This window comes from Gallus gallus, chromosome Z, assembly GCF_016699485.2.
Source record: "Gallus gallus isolate bGalGal1 chromosome Z, bGalGal1.mat.broiler.GRCg7b, whole genome shotgun sequence".
NCBI lineage: Eukaryota > Metazoa > Chordata > Aves > Galliformes > Phasianidae > Gallus > Gallus gallus.
In genome coordinates, this window is record NC_052572.1 from 25,752,802 (window position 1) to 25,772,128 (window position 19,327).

Here is a 19,327-nt window from a genome sequence, read left to right on the forward strand (position 1 = left end):
GTTCTCCTCTAGGAAATTTCATTCTGCTTTAGAATTTCTTCATCTTGCATGATCCTAAGCAAGGCATCCTTAATTGCATTTAATTAAAAAAAACAACCTCAAAACATATAAACGATACAATAGAGCGTTTACCCCAGGAGAAAAGAAAGAAATAAACATGTTTGTTTATTTGTTTTAAGGAATTAAAAAGGAAGTAAATATGATGAAGAATGAAGATGCAAATTGTAGTGTGGACAATACGCAAGCTTCTCCCTTTTCTCACTGCCTGCAGCCACTGAGTCCTGTTACAAAGGCACACAGAACAACTCATTTCGGTGAAGAATTCAGACAGCATCTTTCACATTTCCGCTATGGCCCTCCTCCTCTTGGAGACATGGAAAGTTTCCAGGGGTCCTTGGAAGGAGGGTCTCGGAAACGCAAGAGCATGCCAACAAAGATGCCCCCTTCTATTGCACTTGAGGGCTCCTCATCCCCACCGCACAGACCTGAAGATCATAATGATATAGATTCTTCCAGTCTTCCTATGGCCTTTCAACAACCAGCACAGCCAAAGTACAGTTCCCAGATGATTGATCTCTGCAACTTTGGTTTTCAGTTCTACAGATCTCTGGAGCCCTTCGGAGCCAAGTCCATTAAGCAAGAACCAGTGAAACCCAATTTGGCATGGCCCAGTAGTCCAGCATTCGTGCAGGCTCCTTATCCTTATTATCCTAAAGTCCATCCTGGCTTAATGTTTCCTTTTATCATGCCTCCAAATCTTCATTTCAGGAACCCTTTTCAAATGAAAAGGCCTCCAGAACCACCCTTCCGGAGGGCTGAAGTAAGAGAAAGTGGTGAAAATAAACAGAAAGTAGAAAGAGTAGACGTCAACCTTCAGATAGATGACAGCTACTATGTTGATGTTGGGGGTGAACAGAAACGCTGGCAATGCCCAATGTGTGAGAAGTCCTATACATCCAAGTACAATTTGGTTACCCACATCTTGGGGCACAGTGGCATTAAGCCACATGCTTGTAATCGATGTGGCAAGCTTTTCAAGCAGCTGAGCCACTTGCACACTCATATGCTAACACACCAGGGCACAAGGCCACATAAGTGCCAGGTGTGCCACAAGTCTTTCACTCAAACCAGTCACCTTAAGAGACACATGATGCAGCACAGCGACATCAAGCCTTACAACTGCAGGATCTGTGGAAGAGGCTTTGCTTATCCCAGTGAGCTGAAGGCACACGAGTCTAAGCACGAGAGTGGCCGAGAGAACATTTGTGTGGAGTGTGGTCTGGACTTCCCCACGCTGGCCCAGCTGAAGAGACACTTAACAACTCATCGTGGCCCAATACAGTACAATTGCACTGAATGTGATAAGACCTTCCAGTACCCAAGTCAGTTGCAAAACCACATGATGAAGCACAAAGACATCCGTCCATATATCTGCACTGAGTGTGGCATGGAGTTTGTGCAGCCCCACCATCTCAAACAACACTCTCTAACTCACAAGGTAAGCCATCACATGTTGAGCTCTCACCTTGTGTCACGCAGAAGCAGAGGGATTACAGACTGCTAAAAATATGCCTACCTCCTTGAAGACTGGGTAATCAGCCTATATAGCTTCATGCTGGCCCTTTGCCAGCAGTAGAATTTCACGCAGAACAAAAGTCCCAAGTTGTACTGGCGTCAGTATAAGAGGGATGTCTTTGTCAGACTTAAGAAAGTAGGTGCAAAAACATTTTGTTATAGACAAGACTTCAATTAAGCCACCTGCATTACTTCCCACAGTTGTACTCTCTCTGTTTCTGGGTTTTACCTTCAGAATGAGCTTCTGTAAAACAGAATTTTGCAGATCTATCTAACCTCAAAAAAATTTACCAGAAATTTTCTTCTGAAAAACATATGTGTATCTTTGCTTCCCCTAATTGGGAAGTAGGAGGATATGCAGTAGGATGCGTGTGTGCAGCAGAAGAAAGTATATTACTCATCCAATTTTGAAGAGTCATTGTAATAAGACATGTAGGGAGAAAAGACCCAAGAAAAACCCCCATTTGTGCATAAATTATCCAGAATGCCACTTAATGAAAGTGGACAAAGAGGGCCGTAATCCCAGCCCATTTGTATCAAGTGACAGTCTTACCACAGCCGTAAGGAATGACAGCTATTTCAGTTGAGACTGGGAGCAAGCTCTGAGAAACACGCAGAAAAATCCCTTTGAAAATAGGAAATACATAAGTGTTCCATTCAAGAAGGTCTGAAATTAGGTTATCCACCCTTACAAAAATACAATAAAGACAAATTAAAAATCCACATATTTTATAAAAATATACTTCTGGTTCTGAATGTCTTTTCCTTTAACACTTAAATTTTGGATTTTGTATGAAAAACAAAAATACAGAAAGCTACAATGTTTTAATCACATAAACATATTTTCTCTTAAAAAAAAAAAAACACAAAAAACCTCAGCCCCTCTACTTCCACATTTGCTTTTTATTTTCTCTATTTGCTGTTACTATTTCTACCCTTTCCAGATGCTCCCTAGATTTACCGTACAAAATTCTACTCATTTAACATTTGTTTACTTTTTTGTTTTGTTTCGTGGTTTTTTTTTTTTTGTTTTTTTTTTTTTTTTTTTTTTGTCATGGGAAATGCAATGCCAATGCCCTTCAGCCTTTAGAGAGCTTCTGCTTCTTTGTCCACAGCTGCAGGTGGATTCAGCTGCAAACATAATTAACAGTAGTTAGCTGCCCAAATGCATCCTTGAATCAGATAGCTTGATGCTTAGAATTGCTGGGCATGTTCACAGCTTTAGCTTTGCAATTATCTCTGTGAAAACCACTGCCTGGCACAAAAGTGACTGACATTTCAAGTCTTCTTTGTAATGAGTTTATGGGAGGAGTAATTGCTCTTGGCACTGCACTAGTAAATTCTCACTACCTGCAACAAGTTATACTCAAACTCTTGAGGTGTTCCATGGTAAATTCATTGGTTTTTGTAATATCTAAATGACTCATAGGAGCTGGTGGTTAGAGCACATGTCTGACCAAGAATATTGGGTTATATATCAGTGAATTGACTGTAGGGCATAGAGGGTGTTAGAAATGTTCTGTAAATACAAGTTAAAGCAGGGACACTCTATTAGTGTAAATTCCATAAAGAGTTAAAAATATTTTTTCTTCATTGAATATAATATGTAGAGCTTTGCTTGGTTATATTATTTAATTACTTCTCATTTGTTTCAGGTTATTTTCAATAGCTCTCTGCAAAACAGGAGTAGTTCTTAGTTAGAAGCCAGTGACGTTCAGTTACCATAGCCAAAAACTTCTTTAATCTCTTAAGTGGTTAACTTTTACTTTTGATCCATAGATGTGCACATTTGACCAGTGCTTCACATAAGCAGTAGAGAAGGAGTGAGAAGCCCTCCCACTACATCTCATTGACATGTAAATTTAAAGATGGCGACAAAACTCATTTCATTACATCTAGATGCTGTTTTCCTTCTCTGCTTCTCAGATTCTTCTAAGAATTTGCCAAGAAAATGAACATAAAGCATAAGTATATATTGCTTGAACAAATGATGTCAAAGGCAAAATTATGTATTACCTGCTTTGCTAATACAGAATGAATAATTCATATATTGCCATACTGAAAAATGAAATAATTAACAACTGTTGAATCCACTGTTTTTTCTTCTTCTCTTTCAGGGTGTAAAAGAGCACAAATGTGGAATCTGTGGACGGGAGTTTACTCTGCTGGCCAACATGAAGAGACATGTCCTGATCCACACCAATATCAGAGCCTATCAGTGCCATTTGTGCTTCAAGAGCTTTGTGCAAAAGCAGACTCTCAAGGCGCACATGATTGTTCACTCCGATGTCAAACCCTTTAAGTGCAAGGTGAGTGTATCTCCTTTGTGGCAGAGACATAATCTCACTGTTTCTGGGATATTACCACCTTCTGACATTATAGAATTTAGAAAAACATGACTTGCTCACATTCTATAGTTTTATTTAAATTAGCATAAAACAATCTGCTTTCCATTCTTGATCCAGGCTCTGCTTAGGTAGCGCAAAAAGAATGGAGCTAAATTTCTGTGATTTGCTCCCTTCCCCTACCATATCTGTAACTTTAATCCTGAAGTATTGTTTCCCACATTGTAACCATATAAAAGCCACCACAGTTTGAGGACAACAAACATACCTGGCAATTGTCCACAACAGCTGTCCAATCTGAAGTCTGAGTACTTTAGTTGTTAGCAGCTTCAAGCACTGACTAAATACACAGATCATAGAATCATAGAATGGCCTGGGTTGAAAAGGACAACAGTGATCATTGACTTTCAACCCCCCTACTATGTGCAGGGTTGCCAACCACCAGACCAGGCTGCCCAGAGCCACATCCAGCCTGGCCTGGAATGCCTCCAGGGATGGGGCATCCACAACCTCCTTGGGCAACTTGTTCCAGTACGTCACCACCCTCTGTGTGAAAAACTTCTAATATCCTACCTAAACCTCCCATCTCAGTTTAAAACCATTCCCCCTTGTCCTATCACTATCCACCCTTGTAAACAGCCATTCCCCCTCCTGTTTATATGCTCACTTCAAGTACTGGAAGGCTGCAATGAGGTCTCCCTGGAGCCTTTTCTTCTCCAAGCTAAATAAGCCCAGTTCCCTCAACCTTTCCTCATAGCAGAGGTGCTCCAGCCCTCTGATCAATCTTAGTGGCCCTCCTCTGGACCCGCTCCAAGAGCTCCACGTCCTTCCTGTACTGGGGGCCCCAGGCCTGGATGCAGTACTCCAGATGGGGCCTCACAAGAGTTGAGTAGAAGGGCACAATCACCTCCTCTCCCTGCTGGCCACCCCTTTTTTAATGCAGCTCAGAACACAGTTGGCCTTCCGGGCTGCAGGCACACACTACTGGCTCATGTCCAGCTTCTCATCCACCAGGACCCAAAAGTCCTTCTCCATAGGGCTGCTGTCAAGGAGTTCTTCCCCCCAGCTTGTACAAATACCTGGGATTGACCCAGCCCAAGTGCAGCACCCTGCACTTGGCCTTATTGAACCTCATTAGGTTTTTGTGGGCCCAATTCTCCATCCTGTCCAGGTCCCTCTGGATAGCTTCCCTTCCTTCCAGCGTATCGACTGCACCACTCAGCTTGGTGTCACTCACAAACTTGGTAAGGTGCACTCGATGCCACCTTCTGTGTCATTGATGAAGATGTTGAAGAACACCGGTCCCAGGACCGACCCCTGAGGGACATTGCTTGTGACCGGCCTCCACCCTGACACGGAACCATTGATCACAACCCTTTGGCTGTGTGATCATGGAAAAGCAGCAACCTGGACTTCACACGGCGATGCAGTGTGATAGTTCAGGGAACTGCAGAAGGCATTTGAATGGGCCAAATGTAGTCACCAGGCTGAAATTCAAGGCAGGGCATCAGTATTTTAGCAGACTGGCCTCTGAGACCATTTGGAAATGGCAGATCACTGCCTCCCCCCAGTGCTTTGGAGGCTGATATTCCTTCTCCATCCCCTCTTCCTTCCCTTCCCCAGAAATTTTGGAGGCTTTCTTTTTTTTGACTGTTTCCACCTCTAATTTCTTCCTTATGAGTTATTCATGCTTACCTTTTTACCTGATGTCAGACTCTACATCTATTATTTTTGCTTAATTTCTGGTCCCTAATCATAATCATACTTCATAAAGGAAAAGATTCGGGGTTTTATTCCCACTTTGATCTGCTCTAAGAGGGCAGTAAATATGGAGAGGAGCATATTAACCAGTTTACGCCTAAGTAACAGAAGACTGATCTGGAAACAATTTCTAGAACACTTTCATCCAACATCTTCATGGAATTAAATATTTTCTTAAATGGACTCTCATTCAAAAGCAGATCTAGATGAAAACATTTGAATGGAATTTTTTTTTGTCTTGAAGAGTGTAGAACTTCAAAATGTTATATGAAATTATTGCTTTCAGTGCTAATTTTAATAGGAAAATATCAAAATTAGTATTTTTGAACTCATTTCAGTGTCAGCATTTTGTTACATTTTAGATGTAATTTAAACATTTACATTTTAAAATTATATTTTGTATACTGGCACTTAGTCTATATTGAGAAAATAATTTCTCAATATTAGTATCAATATCAAAACATTGATAAAATAATTACTCAAGCTACCGAAAAGCCTGAGTAGTTCCATGTCAAGTCTGCTGGAGATTGTTATTCTTTGAACACACCTGCAACCCTGCGTCTTCATTCCTTTTCGGTCAAAGTCATCCTCTACCCTTCAAATTTCTGAAAAGAAACTTGATTGTTTGATCAGGTGTTCTGGATGAGGTATGTGGATCCATGCTTTTTCTGAGACAGGTGTTGAGTAACTGGCAGCTTGTGTTCCTGATAGGGTTTGGTAATGACAGACTATTAAAACTTAGAATGTCAACAGTGTGAGCCAGGAACTGGAGTGCCAGCAGTATACTTTCCAGCCAGTAACAAAAGCTCTTTAGGAACAACTGTTTTTCTTCTTTATTTATTTGTATTTATTTATTTGCTTATTTTATTTTATTTTTTTTACTTCATCATCACCCAACATTCTGGGAGAAAAGAAACTGCAAGTTCAGTGAACCAGTATCTACTTTGGCTAATGGGGTATGAATCAATGTTAACGACGCTAAATGCACTGGAGATCATAACAATAAGCAAAGGGAGAACAAATGTTTGCTCTTTGGCACTATGAACATCCCTAGTCTCACTGGCAGAGCCTTTGAAGGTCTCACAAGTTTTTCTGGCTGGTATTCAGAGGGTTAAGGCAATGACCAGATAGCAGCCTTTTGGCACCAAGCTCCTCCTCAGCAGAAGGAAGGATATAGCTGTATGAACAGCCTGCTTAACAATGGCTCACATGTCCCCAGGGAACCGCCTGCAAATAGATTTCATCTTGCTTTCTCTTGTACTTTTCAAAGCTTCCTGTTTTCTCACGGTCCTTTTGGACAGTTTACAGTCTTTCTCCCTCTCCCTCTCTCTTTGAGGAAAGGAACACCCTTCTTATGAAGGGGAAAAAAAAAATAAAGAAGAATGCAAGGGAAAGAGAGCACAGCAGTAGCCTTTCTACTTTACCACATGCAGTGGTTTTCTTTACCTTTTTCTCACAGCAAAGAAAACATGATGCTTTCCTATGTGTCTAATCACAGCTAAGCACAGACTATCTGAAAAGAGGGAGTAGCAAATAGTTGTCCCTTCTGTTTCCTCACCCAGTTGAAGCCTGGATCTGTTTCATTTTTCTCTGAAGAATGAACATCCCCATAGCCTCTGAAGGCCTGAGACCATGCTTTCTTCTTCTTTGCTTTAAAAAAAACCACAGAAGAGTTCTGAAGGAGTTGCTCCAAGTGGTGTAACGGTGCTCACTGTGACTGTCAAAAGATGATTCTCTGAAATTTAAAGATCCTTCTTGTGCAGAAGTTAACAATGCTCCTTATCAGCAATAAGGAATGTGATGAAGCTTTCTCACATGCAGCCAGCCAAATATACATCGCAGCAGATATTTTGAATTTGCTACTGTAAATACACAGTTAAAGGTGAGCCTAAACAATTTTGGTTTATGACTGCAGATCAAAATATCTCCTTTCCAAGTACGAAGGAATGTACTTATTTTGAATGAACTGGACCCTGTCCTTGACTGGAAGCAATCTTCTATGAGACATAGTCTCTGTGCCCATCTGGTATTGCTTTTTCAGAAGTGTCAGTCTACACCACTTTTATCCATAGCACATGAAACTGTGGTTTTAGACCAGGACTTCAAACCAAAGAAAAAATGAGATATAAGTACTTTGGGAAAAAAAGAAAACAGACTGGCAAATGTGGAAGGGTGCTATTTCATGCTGTGGTTTAGGAAGAAAAAATTTATTGTTAACCTGAGTCAGCATTTCTAACACACCATGCTGAAGCGCACCCAGTGCAACAAAATGTGTTCAGCAGACATACAGCTGATGCCTTTCTCTTTGGGATGAGAATGTTATTTTATCTAATCTAGAGAGCCTAAAATAAGGTCCACAAGAAACCATGCTGTTCCTGTTATCTCAATGTCTTTCACATGAGCTATCCATCCATCTGAATGCTCATGTTCTGTGCTGCATTCTTTTCCATGGTTTTGGATCATCAATGCTCCCAGCCCTGTCCTACAGAGAAAGTAAACATTTGCATCTTCCTAGTTTGGTCTGCAGACCCAGTCAGTTGTGCATTAGCTGTGAATCTCACCTAGCACTGACTTGCTGTCTTCTAGCATGTGAGCCTTTGAACTGCTCTCTTCACGCTCTGAATCATGAGCATTTATCTGAAACTTTTCTTGTCTCTTTTGAAAGGGATGACTTACCAGATACCATGCCACATAGAGCCATCACAACCCAAAGTATTTTTTATATCTGCACTTCTTTCATCTTTCTGCCACACATCTCAGCTCTGGTACCATTTCTTCATGTCTTCAGACAAGACTTCAAGACAGGAAGAAATTACACATCCCTACAATCATGCAGGACTTTGGGAAATGGAAAACCTACCTCCCTTAGTCAGAGACACAACATTATTATACTGTAAGGGAATAACCTTTAGGAAGTTGCCTCGCTAGAAAGAAATGGTGCTACTAGACAAATTTTAATACTCAGTATTCTATAAAGACACAGATTTGTGTGAAGTACTCTAGTCAATTGCCTGTTGAATCAGATTTTCCTCTAATATCAATACAGATGGAGAGGACCTAGCTACCAGAAAATAAAGCTGGTGAGAACATAGGTGAGACAGAAGATCTGTCTTGGAAGAATCAGATAACCAGAAGCCTTCTGCTACGGAGCATTAGAGGAGTATTGTTACTGACGTTCTTATAGGCAGAGAAGTATCAACACATCATAGACTATTGAAGCAGCTGTCAATATCTGCTCCTCTTCCTTGTGATTTTTCTGTGCTGCTCAGTGCTTCTTCTCTTTGTTTCCTCACAGCACATTCAGAAGGTGTTTTGGTGCTTTCATTTCACTGAATATAATTCATCACGTACACTAGCTTTCTTTGAACACAAAGGAGAGACAGTTCTCATTCCTGAGTGGATGGATGACCAATCAACATTAGATATCTTATTTTTACAAATTCCTAACTCGTTTTCAGTAGCTGTTTTTTTCCCCACACTTTCTCTGGGAACATCTTGTTGATAAATTTATTAGCTAGAATATTTTATTAAAATCATAGAGAGAAAATGATGCATCTGAAGTAAAATAATTTTAAAAGCAAATGAGTATTTCCAGAATTTTTCTTTTTGAAGTGTTCAGTAAGTTCTGCTTGTTTTTAAAAATCAATACTCTTCAAAATTTTTATATCAGCAAACTGCTTTTCCATTTTGGTTTCAAGAGCAAAAATTGCACAACTACTTCATCGAAGATCATTTCACCACCCCGGTTCCATCCAAGGAATCAGAAGTCAGATTAGACCAAAAGTACGGTGGAGCCTCGTTAATTGCTTTTTAATCATGTTCTGCCAGATGAGTACACTGCTTGATAAAATTCCTGTTACTCAGTTACAGTGACTATGTCTTGTATAGTGACAAAGATGGTGGTAAGATTATTTGGACAGTAAAATTATTTGTCTAAAATCAGTGGAAAAAAAAAAGGTAGAAGTAGAAAGCAAACACAGATTTTACATAGGATGGAAATAGCCACTTGAATGTGAATAAAATTATAAATCCTATCAAGGAAAGACAAGACAAGTAAGGCAAGAGGCTAATAGTACTGATGTCAAACTCCCATGTCTTGAGACTACATTTGATTTATAAGGGATGGAACTACAAAAGGACCCATCTAGAAAAACAACAATGAAAAAGTTCTTTATTGTTTCATCAAAGGGAAACCTGTAGGATCAATGGCTCAGTTGACAGGAACACGCTTCAGGGAAAGCTGAGTCATTCTTATGGCCCCATGCCTGTTTAAATTCCAGCTTACTCACCAGAGACATCAAAATACAGAAGCTGGTAAACACAAGATGAGAAAATCAAAGACAAAAGGGAGAGAAAGAGGCAAAGAAAAAAAAAAAAGGAATTGTTTTTTTCCCCAGCTTTAAGCAAAATGTGCAGTCATTTCTAATACTCTAAAGGAGAAGTGATATTCTGTTTGACTGTTTCACTGAAACTTCTCATTTAATTATGTGTCTCCATCTCTGCCTGGCATTATTTTTGAAGAAAGGATAGTTTTGTAAACTACAGAAAAAATAGTAATAGAAAGTTATAAGTCCATTCAAGTCAAGAGCCTTTTGGGTTTCATGCTTAACTCTCCCCACTTCTTACAACACTCCCTGATTGTAAGTAATCCGTGACTGTGTGTCTCTCTTAGTCACCACTTTTAAAAAGTGGCAGCAAAACAGAAAGCCCTTGAGAAATCACACTCAACCATATATACTTCTCTGTAGAGTTTCACTTGTATAATAAACTGCAGCCAGAAGTTGCCAAGGCTTGCACTGGGAAAGATAGGTTCTATTTGCTTTGAAAATATTCACCTGGGAAATTCTCCTACAAACTAATTAGTTTCATTCTACTGTTTTTTGTTTGTTTGTTTTTGTTTTTTGACAGCTGTGTGGAAAGGAGTTTAACCGAATGCACAATTTAATGGGACATATGCACTTACATTCAGACAGTAAGCCCTTCAAGTGCCTCTACTGTCCCAGCAAATTCACCTTGAAGGGGAACCTCACCAGGCATATGAAAGTCAAACACGGGGTCATGGAAAGAGGATTTCATTCTCAAGGTAATATTTATTAGCAAAGTTATTCTCTGAGAGGTTTGGACATGCATATCAGTAATCTTACATGGGTCTTTCCTACAGACCTACAATCTTATATCATAGATCCAATGCTACTGTAAGAGATTGAATCCCATAAGCCTGCGAGTTTGTTATTAACTATATATGTTACTTCTGTGCTACAGATCAGAGCTGCCCAAGACAGCAGCTCTGTTCTCTAAGAAGATTTTGATGACATAGAGGTACAGACTGAGATGGAGTAGTAGTTGGAAAGCAAATCAGATGGTAATGACAAGAAATTCATTTTGGCACACTAAGTTGCCATTTTCAGATGACAGGGAGAATGCAATCAGTAGTGCTAAAGCAAAGGATTTATCAAGTCATAGCAAATGTTCTTGTACTTAAGCTCACAAGCTCCGTCACTGCAGGAACAGGGCAATATCAACAGCCCTGCAAAGCTGCTCCTAGTATGTGGGTATCCCTGACACACAAACGATGGTGAGCAGGTGTGCACTCAGTTTTAAGAGACTTTAGCACACACAGCTGGTCAGGACATGGATGAAATTGCATTGATCTTCCTAATGGAGGGTGTAATTACACTATTTCTGAATAAATTTTACAGTTTTGGGGGTATTTGACAGACCATGGCCTAGCAGCCATGAGCAAGCAATCATTTTGCCCCACGCTCATCTAGTTTGCATTTGAGGTATGTCTGCATGGTTTTAAACATGGAGATGAATAATAAATCCACTCAAAGCTGGCAGAAGCAAAATAATCTGGAAATTTTCATAGGTCTTGCTCGTTGCTTATTGGATTCCTGGCTAGAACGGGAATGGAAGCCCATGTCGCTCTACATCTAGGAGCCTTTCAACTCAAGATGCATTTGTTCTGTGCTATACTGATGAATCTGATCCTAAACAAAAGCCACCAGCTCAAGCTCACATTACAGAGACACATGAATGAGAGAGGACAATCCTCCCTTATTTCAAAGTATATGGAGCTCTGACCACTCAGGCAGTATTTTCTACCATATACACACACATTTCCTAAAATCAGCCTTATGTGCACAAATGACAATGCTATCTGAAGAACTGATGGAATTAGGGAGGATCGTTTGGAGAATTTCGGTATTAAAGATGTTTTGTTTGTTTAGAGTTTCTGGATAAATAATTCTATCACGGGTAATATTTCACAGTGTTCCTCAAATTCGGGCTTTAATGCAACCTAACACATGCGGGAAACACATCTTCTAATGATATTTGGCATAAAACGTTCAAAGATTCTAACTAGTAATGGGATAAATGGCTCTCTTTTTTCCCTTTAGTCTCCTACAGCCCTGTGCGAGTTACACAATTACTTGTAATTGAAGACAGCCTAAGTGCTTTTCAGTGTACAGAGATTCTTCAGCCCTGGAGGCTTATCAGACAGGAGACAATTTGTAAGGGCTGCCACCTGCTCATGAACCATTTTAATGAACACAACACAGTTGCAAAGCAGCAGCTGCATCTAGCATGGCTGCATAAATCCCACAGACACCGGATCAAATTACTAAAGAGGAAAAAAAATCCAAGCAAATAAAACAGCTTCTATCATAGATTTTTTGCTGCTGAGTGAAATGCTCATCCCAGTAGTGTCACCTTTGTTTAAATTAAGATGGACTATGCCTGTAATATCTGAATTTTCCTCTGTGAATCCTGATGGTCAGAGCACATTTTGAGTCCGCTGTTGCCTCCTGGGCAACGTCTGGGTTTCCAACAGAGAGGAGACACTCTGACAAATATTAAGACAAAGCAGAACAAGGACCACACTCAGACTTACACTGTGCAGCTCAAAATCATCATTTGATTATGATGATTTCCTCAAGCTGAAGGACATAGAACATTTCAGTGACATTGGATAAGAATGGAGAAGTCAATGAGAGATGACGTTGTAGACTGATGGAACAGGATTGTATTTTCCCTTTATAGTAATATCTTTTAATGGGAGTGTCTGCAGAACAATCACATTAAAACATTTTAAATCTCTTCCACTCTTCTGGAAAAAAAAAAGGAAAAACTGGAACTTTGATTATGGCATGTGATGGTTTAGATCAAAGCCTTCACTAAAAAAATAGGAAGAAGGAAGTGGGTAGGTTCACTGGCAAAAAATAGTTTACAAGAGGCCAGACACTTCACTTTTATTCCTAGCGCTCTCTCAAATGTCTGGCATGTACAGCAAAATGTTATGTGTGTCCTGACCTGGCTGCAAGGTAAATACAATAGTACTTCTTTTAACAGTATCTCAAAGGAGATGTAAATATTAAAGGACTCAGAGATAGCTGAATGGAAGACAAAGGTAAAGCATTAAACAAAGGCCATCTAAGGCTTTATGTTTTAACCATGTACTGTATAGAAGCATTTGCTGTATGTAAATTGTTCCTTTTCTCCCCCCTTGAAACACTGCAAGGTTTTGGAAGAGGGAGAATTGCTCTGTCCCAGACAAATGTGTTGAGAAGCTTGGAACAGGAAGAGCCCTTTGATCTTTCCCAGAAAAGCCAAGGGAAGGGGATCTCATTTCATTCGGATGGCGAGAGTGCCAAGGGAAGCTCATGCCAAGAAGAAGAAGAAGACAACTGCTATGAGGCAGAGCAGTACAGCCCTGGTGTGTACCATCATGACAGCAACAAGTTGTACGTTCCTCAAGATCTGTCTGGCAAACCACAGTGCATGATGAAGGGCTTCAGAGAGTCTTACTGCAGTGAGAAGGAAGAAATATTAAGTGAGGAAGGACTGGAGAAGAGAGTAGGAGATTCCAACAACCAGGAGAGCCCAGGAGAGAGAGACCTTGCAAACGACAAGGAGCACCTGAGCTTTAGAGCCTTTGAAAAAGCCAGTCTGGGGCACTCTCTCTCTGATTACTTGTATTTCAAGCACAGGAGCAAGAGTCTGAAAGAATTACTGGAAAGAAAAATGGAAAAACAGACAATGCTTATAGGCATTTAAATGGACGTTTTAAAACAGCTGGAAAATGAGAAACAGATAGCTTTGAGCATGAACTGTAATTTACCAAAGCCTGGCATTTTTCAGTAGTCTTTACAAATGAACAAGCCCAAACAGTAAAAATATATTAAAGTAAAAAACATACATGAAAAGAACAAAGCAGTCCACAGAGATCAAGAAACACAATAGATTTTGAACTATAAGATTTTTATACTTATCCATTTGGTATACAAGCAGATGATAGGGTGGGTACAGAAGTTTATTTTCCTCTATCTGGTATCTGGGGTGGTATATATTACACTCAATTTTCTAGTTAGCAGACAGAAAATACTTTAGTATTTCATTTATTATCTGACTAAATATATTTGACCGCTTCTAAGCACAGGTCTCAAAAAATCTGGAAATACTAAGCATTTCACAGCATAAGCAAGAGAACTGTTAAAGGTGGTGCGTATAAAAATGCCATCAATCTCAGATCACTTCATGTACTGCTGTGACTTACAGTGAGGAATGGGAAAAAAATTATGAAGAAATGCTAACATCTTTGTCTTGTGAGACAGTGAAGTGCAAAAGTGTAAGGCTTTGGAAGGGCTGAAATTTTTTATGGTCACAGAAGCTTTTGCTCTGGCAAAAGGATTGCCTGTGTTTCGCTGTGTTTCAGTCTGTATGGAAGCATTCAGCAGTTCTTCAGATGAAATGGCATGGACTGCGTTGACATTTTGTTCTAATGTCTGCTCACACCAATACATTTAATGAGCAGCAGCACGTAGCATTTGCAAGTATTGCTGTAATTACACATAAGACAAAGAGAGTAATTTCATTGAGAAAATGATGTAGTTTTGCCATTTCTCTTCCAGTTTATCTTGGCAAGCAGATATGATTTTTTAACATACAAAGCCCAATCAGATTTTATTTTGGAAGGGATTCCAAAAAAGAGCCTTGTAAGGGTGAAGCAATAGTTCACAAAGAAAGACAAGTTTTTTATTTTCTCATATCTGAGTCAGAATTTTTCCCTCATTAACACAGCTTGAGTGAGCTCCTGGCCCTTCAGAATAATTCCACTCATGCTGTTTTAATGAGTCATTCCCAGCTTTTTATTCTGATTCTCATACAATTAGATGTTCATAACAAAGATGCTAGAAGCACATTCCATTAAGCACACTCCATCAATAGCATTGTTTGGCCAGCACCTTGAATCCTCATCTTCATCATACATCTTCAGCATACAAGTGGCCCCAAGCCATTCTGTTACTTATAAGAAAATAAAGATTTAATAAGTCGTTTAATTATTCCTATAGCATTTTTGGAAATTATAGCTCAATAGGTAAAACTCCTCTAACTATGGTATTTTGTTACCAAATATTGCTACCTTCTTCATTTCCCTACCAATATCTTAATTTGGAATACCTTGTTATCATGCTTGATATTTATTATGTAGGTAACTCCAAAAGTAATGCCTTCCATTTATTTCTACGGAAACCCCAAAAGATACAAAGAGCACAATAACACTATTCTACAGAAAAAATTCTCAGTTACAAAACACTGTTTTCTGATGTAGTCACCACCACTGGCTATGCATTTTTACCAGCGATGAATGAGAGCCTGAATGCCACGCTTGTAACAATCTGCACCAGTGGAGGTGACCTGCTGTTGTGTCACTACTGCTGAAACACACCACCCACACCTCACTGTGCTCACATGCACTGTTTGGTCTCCATGAACATTCAGCAAACATCAGTGAATGTCAGTGGGTGCCATTTTTTATGCATGGAGGAATTCAGTGACACACCTTTGATTCATACACACCTCCATGTCATATGCCATTCTGTCAGTGCCCCTCTGCTGTCATCTGTCACGTGGCAACAAGATGCAATGGGGTGCTGGTGGGAAGGTTCAACCTCTATTGTCATACCATCAACATACATCTCTGATGTCATGGACCAACATGACATAGGAGGCATTACTTTTGGAGCAGCCATTGTAAGTTATATTATGTACAAAGTCACATTCTTGTGGCTTGCTAATGCAAGATAGACGTAGATTAGATGTAAGGAAAATCTTTTTTTCTCAGAGAATGGCCAGGCACTGAATGGCCTGCTGAGGAAGGTGGTGGAGTCGCTGTCCCTGGCAGGCATCTGGGTGAGGAGCTATGAGATATGATTTAGTGGCTTGTGGTAGCAATGGTGATGGGAGGACGGTTGGACTAGATGATCCTGTAGGTCCTTTCCAACCTTGTGATTCTATGATTCTATAATTCTATGATTCTGTGATTCTAAGAAGCCTGTTGCTGCAGCTCTCTGCCTTTCTAAAAAACCTCTCACATTACAGAAGGATTAATTCTCACACCAATTAAAAAGCAATCACAAAGCAACAGTACTTATTTAGAATACAAAACTGTGTTTGTATAGGCTGAGGTTGTAGGAGGTGGTTCTATTTTTCAGTATCCAGAACTGGCATAATAAGAATTCTGAATGACTAGGAGAATAAGCTGTTGGTGTAAGAAGTTTTACAGTACAGTTCACTCCTCTAAATATAATTAACCATAGTTGATGTACATACTTTTTAAAAACAAAGAGGATATGTAAAATTGATGTGGAGTGTAGGTGACTTCAGGACTAGATTGAATGATGTCTTTCAACATAGGGTATTTTTCAGATCCTTTATCATATACATTTTTAATGTTTTTTTCATATACATTCAACTTGTTCCTTGCTTCAACAGCAAGATAACTCCTCTTTAAAGTGTAATGTGTACAGCTGCTTTCTTTCTTGGACTACAGGAGAAGAGATCAGGTAGAAATTCAGTGTGATCTATGAGATGATTGCCTCTTAGAGAAGGGGAAAATGACAGTTACCTTCCTGGTAATGTATTGCTTCTACCAGACAGAAGTTTCTGTTTTAGAATGCGTACAGCCAACAGCTGAGTACCACAAACTCTTGGAAATATCTCTGTCAAGCTGATATATTTCCATTCCACTTTTGCAGCCATAACAGTTCCTATAATTACATGAATAAGCAAGAGATCAGGAACATGGCTGCAGTTCCTATATTTTTTTCTTTAATGCAATTTATATAACTTATATATTTATATAATTTGCTAAACATATACACGCAGAAAGTAAAGGAGTAGGAGTACCCGGAATGGCAATGCTATTTAGGATTAATTTGTAACATATATCACTTTTCCTGTGTTCTTCCTAGAAAGTGGAGAATATTCCATTACAGAGAGAATGTGCCCAGTCACACAGTCACCCTAAGCTCATTCCCAAGCCCCTTAGGCTAACTCACCTTAGAGTAGTAAAGAATTTGTTTAAAAGCTCAATCGCCAGTTAGAGGAATTGTAAACAAAAGCAATACTGAGATAAAAAGACAAGTATCAAGTGACCCATGCAAAGGGATTAGGAGGTGGCAGCCCTCCCTGCTGCAGAACTTAATGTAGCTGAGTTTAAGACACTTGTTATAAAGAGGCCTCAAGGGACAAATTATAAGTGAAATAACAGCCTTCATTGTGAAGCACCTTGCTTGTCAAACATAAGTTATTTTCACACTATTTACATTGGCACCATTCTGGGAACAGACAGTAACAGCCTTTGCTTTTTAATAGCTTAGAAAATGCTTTATAGAAGTTTACTCTCATAATGAAGCTATTTCCCATCTCTAGATTTTTAGGGATTAGCTTCCTTGTTTTGCTTTGAATAGAGACCTAGTAATCCTGTAGAGACATTTTCTGTGTCCTGACCTTGGGAAAATCTTTTTTTTTTTTCTTTTCTGATTACCAAAATGAGTCTATCTACTCTCTTTTTACAATATTGTAGACAAAAATGCTTATATCTGACTCTTCGCGGCTATTCCAATTTTCAACTTTGATAGCATAATAAATTAAGGCCCAGTCTTCGTCACTCATATCACATCCATATAATTTTCTTGCATTATTACAAGAGCCTAAGTTCATTCTCTTGGAAAGCATCAGAACAAATGAGAGTGAGCACAAACTCATACAGCTGAGACATTTTCCAAAACAGATGCTCAGGAAGCCTTGCTGAGTAAACAGTAAATGTGCAACACCATAATGAGGCTGAGAAAGTGAAAGCATGTGGCTTGTTAAGTAGGAGATTTTTCTGCTCTTTAGAGCAGCAAAGAGATTTCTGGAAGATGCTGTCTGCGGAGAGTAGTGGATGAAAATTCAAAAGCTGGATTAAGAAAATCTGAGGATAAAGGAGCATAATATGTTTATTAAGAAAGAGAAGTTGTGATCTGTAATGAGTGATGTTTTGAGTTTGGCCCTCAGAGCAGAGCCATCTCCTTGTGATATGGAGTTCTCTTGGCTGCCGAGCAGCTTCTGATTTGTGACAGCAAGGACAGGTGCTACGTGCTCAGTAAATCAAAGGATAAAACACTTTTTAACAATGTTATAACAGAATTTTATCCTGTGCTGTGGCTTACAAAACACACTCTTGGAAAGTTACAAGAAACACCTAATTCTACTGCACTCACCTCTTTACAAATCTGCCTTGATCCCATGGCTATTCTCTGATTTCTCTCTCCATACGGTGCTGCTGGACTCTGCTATTATTAGTGTACGGTTAAGAAGTAATATAAGTACTGTATTTATTACATCAAGAGTTCCTAATAATTATTAACAGTTTTGAAAATAAATGGTGTCTGCTTAGCTGAACAAGATATAACAGAGCTAACATTTTGTACTCCTAACAAGTTCTGCATATAGTATGGTGTATATTTATTTCACACAAAATGCTAGGTTGTTATTTGAAACCCAAACTCAAAAAAATGGACCGACTTTCTGAATACTTGGTTTCTGGCATTCAATTTCAGTAGTAAAAGCATATATGATGTATTGTATTAACTTAATTATATATTAGAGATGCTGCTGTACTTTGTGTTGAAATGGATCTGGAGTTCTTGGCACCTTTGCTATTTTACATAATAAACACATGGGGATGATCTGACAAAGTCACGTGTGAAGAGTGGTCCTTTTCAAGGGAAGCCTAAATGTATGACAGAGGGGCAATTGGGAGACAAGGGAATAAGAGCTGCCAGGTTCCCTAAGATGGAGAGATCATTTTATTATTACAGACTGCAGGGAGAACATAAAAATGATTAAGACTGATTCTGGCATTTGTTCATTTAGCCTTAGACAAGCCAAAAAATTAACATTTATCTTAATGATACTTCAAAGATCTGCATCTTGCATTAGAATGAGACACATGTTAGAAAATTGAAGTTAAGGAAATGGAAATTCCTTTATAATTTCAGGAATAAGCAGAAGGTTCAAACTTGGAGTTTCGGAGTTTCTTTTTCTGATGGAAAATGCTTTTTAAGTGATGAGGAAATTCTTGGATTTGTTTGTTAGTTTTAACAAGATCCTGATGGAATTGGCATCATCAGACCTCACAGAGATCATTTAAAGTTGTTTTTGAACGCACAGAGAAAGTAATTGGAGTACTGGCCATAGAATAATTCAGTTCATAAAGAAAATAGAGATGTTTGATTTCTAACTCTCTAAACTATACATCTTAAAAAAAGCCCCAAACACTCATCCAAACACCAGAAATATACTGAAGCTAATGAAAA

The 19,327-nt window shown here is 39.2% G+C and overlaps 1 protein-coding gene across 1 annotated transcript in view; it reads left to right on the forward strand.

The window, feature by feature from the left end:
• Positions 1 to 18,706, forward strand: part of ZNF366 (zinc finger protein 366) — a 36,752-nt gene extending 18,046 nt beyond the window's left edge. The window contains exons 3-6 of the mRNA XM_429153.8: positions 180 to 1,498; positions 3,693 to 3,884; positions 10,590 to 10,764; positions 13,204 to 18,706. Coding sequence (XP_429153.5) covers positions 180 to 1,498; positions 3,693 to 3,884; positions 10,590 to 10,764; positions 13,204 to 13,739 — 2,222 coding nt within the window. The 3' untranslated portion in view covers positions 13,740 to 18,706. The remainder of the gene's footprint in view (positions 1 to 179; positions 1,499 to 3,692; positions 3,885 to 10,589; positions 10,765 to 13,203) is intronic.
• The last annotated feature ends 621 nt before the right edge of the window (positions 18,707 to 19,327 follow it).